The following is a 4,568-nucleotide window of genomic DNA, read 5'->3' on the forward strand; positions in this document are numbered from 1 at the left end:
GGCAGAGTCACCTACCACCATGAGCCGTTCCTTCAGGTTGTGGGCAGTGGTATCAGCCAGTCTTCTCTCTGCTGTGATGACAGAAACCTCCCCAGCTCTAGCAACTGCTTACCCCAGAGCAGTTACAGGAGGCAGCTCTTCTGGAGGAGAAGGAAAAAAATAATTAAACATAAATAAATAAAATACCCATCTGCCTGAGAGAGAAATAAACACTGAAGTGAGAAACTTAAATGTTGGAAACTTTTAGAAACCTCTACCCAGACTACTCCCTTTAAGTTCGTGAGACAAGTCTCCCCTCTGATTTAGCTACTCACATTTCACTTTACTCTTCTAACAAGCAAGGTTTATTTTTGATCCATGACTTCATACTTGTGCTGAGAATGAAAAAAAAACAAACCCCAAACACAACCTTAAGCCAGAGTGCTGCAACCCTCTATCCTCAGGGAGAATGTCTGCTCACTTACCCACCTCAGCTGTTCTAGACCAGAAACAACGTGCTAGTGAAAGCAGTTTCCCTTCTCCAGCAATCATTCCTTCAGGCTTTTATGTTGCTTCCTAGTATGCACAAGATGGAAAACATGGTTTCTGATCCAGTTGAGAAGGGTCCAGTACCAGATCTAACTTGAAGGAACTGATCCCAACCTGTACAGGAATCAGTTGCTGACCCTGAAGTTCAAGAACTTGTCATCTCCTGCTTGGAACTGGAATAGACAGGGAGCAATTGCTCTAAGGAAGTCATTAAGTTATAGCCTTGAGTGTTCCAGAACACAAGTGCTTTAAAAGCCTAGAGGTGATACAGATCTCGCCACTCTCCTACACCTCAAGCAGTGCTGAGTTACCAGCATAAAAAAGGTGCTTGCTGTAGCTCTAGCTCCCTCCCTTGAGACATATGGAAGTATGAAATCAGTAGTGTTGTGGCAGAGACCACTCTTTTCTGCAGCTGAAAGGAGACAACTGCAGCCTTCCACGGTGATGCTAATACCAGCACTATGATGCCCTCAAGAGAGCTCAGGAAAAGGAGTGGGTTTAACTGAGCTGTATAGACAGTAACCTTGTCTTGAGCCATTTCTGATCTTCAGAAAGGTACCTGCCCTCCTCTACAAGTAAAAGTAGACTTACACCACTGTAAGCTGACAGCCAACAGCAAGACAACACGTTCACTTTAGTAAGCATTTATTAGAGAATCCTTTAACATGAAATTATACAAATAAAGGTTGTATAAACACAAGTCCACATTGTGTCGTAACATGAATGGCAAAAAGAAAAGTAAAAACCATAGAAGAAAACTAGTCGGCCGCTATGTACAGTTGGACACAGTCGTGTCGTACACTAAAAGTCTTTTACAAAATAGTCATTTCCTCTGACGAAGACCACCCTCCGTTCGCTCACGGTGCGCTGCAAGATGGCTTTGTTGCAGTATCTCTACCTAAAAATCAAGATAAAATGTATGTCAGATCTGTGCAAGTTACTACAAGAATCCTTAAAAGGTCCATTTTCATGAACTGCTTTAAGTCTTCTATATATTCCTTTCTTCACTGTTAAAGATCATATGCATATTTATTAAGGTAACACAAGAGGTTTTGTTACCCTTCAGTAATTTATCTCCCCAAATACAGCCATTCAGCCCATTTAGGAAGCTGCTCCAGAACGCCACACATCCAATTTAGACTATTAATCAGGCTCTGGATCAGTTGCTTGGGTTTTTTCCCCCGCCCTCCATGGAAACACTGCCAAAAAGGTTTCCAATTATTTGTTTATGCATCTAAACAACTGCTGTGCAAACACAAGTCGGGTCGATTTAGTTCAAACAGTCCACGTGCATATGATCTTTAATGTTTTTCCAGATTTAAAAGTTCGTTTTGGTTTGCAGATTTCACTATTAGCTATAAAAAGAAAAAAAGCAAGCATTAAATCTTAAAGAATGCACACTTAAAATGAGGTTCCACAATTGAAATACAACACTAAACAGAAGACCAAATGATTAAGCTGTAAAGGCATTTATGTACTTTAAACTCCTGTAAAAAACCATTTAAGTTAAGACACTTAATCTCCAAAAAGATTAAAAAAAAGAAGCCAAAGTCTGAAGTTTTCCACTTTAATCTTTACGCTGGTACATGAAGTTGGAAGAGACCATACCACAGGACAGCGTTTTCTGGTGTATGCCTTGCGCTCTGCCTGCAACGTGCGACCCCAGAGATAGACGTGGTCAGGGTGACACACGGCCTGCAATGAAGTTCCCGCTGGCGGGTACAAACAAGGTATAATGTCAGAGTTAGAAGACAACATTCTTGTTTTCCTTAAGTTGTACCCATTTCAGTACTTTACCTGTTAATACTTCTAATAAGTTTAATTATTCCTCTAGATCACCTGGTACACAACGCAAAACAGAAAAACTCTTATGTTTTTCTGAAGTACTAAAGAAGATAAAGTCACATTTTTACAAAGTTAAAGATCTATAGACACCGCAGACAAAGCTGGTTTTAAAAAAAGTAGTTTTTTTAAGTTAACAAAAGCTTAATTAAAGGAAAAGTCACGCTACGCAAGGTTTTACTCTTTTGTCTATTGATCTTTAAATTAGATTAGACATACTCAGAGTGGACCTTGCACTCATGTACACACCTGCTTCCTCAAGTACTAGGTACTGCTTTAGTACGGCTGGTAGTTGTTTTGGTGATTGCCGCCGCCTCGGGATGCCTTTCCATATGTGCTTTGCTGACCTGCAGGTAACATGGGGCAGAGAGAAACACACCAGAAACATCAAGATTAACACCTGACACTCTGAAGGAGAGGCCCCTGTTTAAAGACACACGCTATTATTATCTGGAACGAGAGCCAAACCACTTACCACTGTAATCTGTGTATCCCGGCCCATATCCGTAATTGGGATAGTTGTACCCAGAATAGTCATATCCCCCATAGCCACTGTAGCTTTGATCGCTGTAAGCGCTATTGTAGTTTCCATATCCTTGATCATAGTAGTTATTAAACCCTTGATTCCAGTTCTGTCCCTGACCTGAAACCAAATACAGCATCAATAAGTTACAGAAGTTACTATTTCACTCCTTTCTACGCCACTCCATCTAACTTCCTATGGCAATATTTCTACGCCAGAACTATGAGCTGGAAGAATCCTCCTCACTTCCCAAGAAAAATAATTTTCTATCAATAACTGAGGCGTCTCATTTGGATACAAGAGATGGATCATAAGATCTTATCACCCAAGACAATGTTAGAGAGAGATAGCTGGTAGTCCCACTCATAAAACAGCCAAGAAAACAAAACTACACAACACTGAAGGCATGCGCTACAGCAGCTCCTGCAGGTTTAAATTCCACTTTGCATCATTAATTGCCTGAACATCAAGTTATACTACAGGATCAGTTTTACCAAATTGTGTTGGTTTTGACCACTTTACTTTTTAAGCCCAAGCTGCATTAGCCTGTAACACAACAGCTGATTGCTTCTCATCTATTTGCAAGGTGCAGCAAAGTGATTACCTCTTCTTTAACAAACAGCTCGCAGTTTCTCTCCCCTGAGCCAACTAAGAGCGTATCCCTTCACACGACACGGTGACTGTGCTATCCATTTAGCTACACTGTCAACTGTGGGTGTACACAAGCACCCTACATCCCGCTTGCCACTTCACTGCTTGAATGCAAGAGGAGCCAGAAGAGATTCTTCAGCTTCCACAAGCTATCACAACCACCAAAATACTATCAGGCTATTTTCCACATTCAATTTTAACACCAGATCTACATGCAGCCCCAAACCTGGAATATTTACAGACACACCCTCGAGCATTTACATTAATTTCAATGTCCAAAACACTCACCCCGTCCACGCCCCCTTCCACCTCCTCGTCCACCAGCCGCATTGCTTTTTCCTCCTTTCTGCTGCTGCTGCTGTTGCCTGTATACCTCTTTGGGCTGTGCTACTTTGATCTCACACTGTAACGACAGAAATTCTTTAACTCATCAAGAGTTTCAAGACCAATGCGCGAGTTGCTTTCGGGGATGCCTATGGAGATGGTCTACTTCACGTGCTAAGAACAACAGCTTCCATACCTTGCCTGAACCAATTTGATGGTATCTGCTTTCTAGTAACTTCTTTACTGGCTCTTCATCTGTGTACGTGATAAAACAGAAGCCCCTCCTTTCATTTGTTTTTGTGTCCATGGGAAGCTCAATGTTTTCAATCTGAAATCAAAAGTACCTATCAGTAATGCATGAAATCTATGAGCAACTTTTTACCCTACCAGAATCATTCAGCAGTCCAATGTCTATGCCAACTGCTTTTGACAGCTATAAACCAGTCCATCACCACACTACAGAATTGTTAACATGTATATAGTTTCAACAAGCCATAGTTTTATGTAAGCACGAGCCAGCTGTCTCCTCACAAATTCTTCTGTCTTAAAGACAGAAACAACACTGCACGTGAAAACCAAAGCTGATTTATACATCGTTATACTGTACCTCGCCAAAAGCACCAAAGTACTCCTTAATCTGTTCTTCAGATGTATCTGGACTCAGCCCACCAACAAACACTTTTTTTGGTGGCTCTTTCCC

The 4,568-nt window shown here is 41.3% G+C and overlaps 1 protein-coding gene across 1 annotated transcript in view; it reads right to left on the minus strand.

The window, feature by feature from the left end:
* Positions 1–1,156: 1,156 nt before the first annotated feature.
* The window catches only part of HNRNPDL (heterogeneous nuclear ribonucleoprotein D like), a 3,749-nt gene continuing 337 nt past the window's right edge, over positions 1,157–4,568 (minus strand). Inside the window, exons 2-6 of the mRNA XM_029086909.1 lie at positions 4,476–4,568; positions 4,065–4,196; positions 3,833–3,947; positions 2,849–3,013; positions 1,157–2,717 (exon numbers count right to left, since the gene is read on the minus strand). The exon at positions 4,476–4,568 is cut by the window's right edge and continues 69 nt beyond it. Coding sequence (XP_028942742.1) covers positions 2,647–2,717; positions 2,849–3,013; positions 3,833–3,947; positions 4,065–4,196; positions 4,476–4,568 — 576 coding nt within the window. The 3' untranslated portion in view covers positions 1,157–2,646. The remainder of the gene's footprint in view (positions 2,718–2,848; positions 3,014–3,832; positions 3,948–4,064; positions 4,197–4,475) is intronic.

Source organism: Antrostomus carolinensis, unplaced genomic scaffold (assembly GCF_000700745.2).
Source record: "Antrostomus carolinensis isolate BGI_N321 unplaced genomic scaffold, ASM70074v2 scaffold50399, whole genome shotgun sequence".
NCBI classification, from domain to species: Eukaryota; Metazoa; Chordata; class Aves; order Caprimulgiformes; family Caprimulgidae; genus Antrostomus; species Antrostomus carolinensis.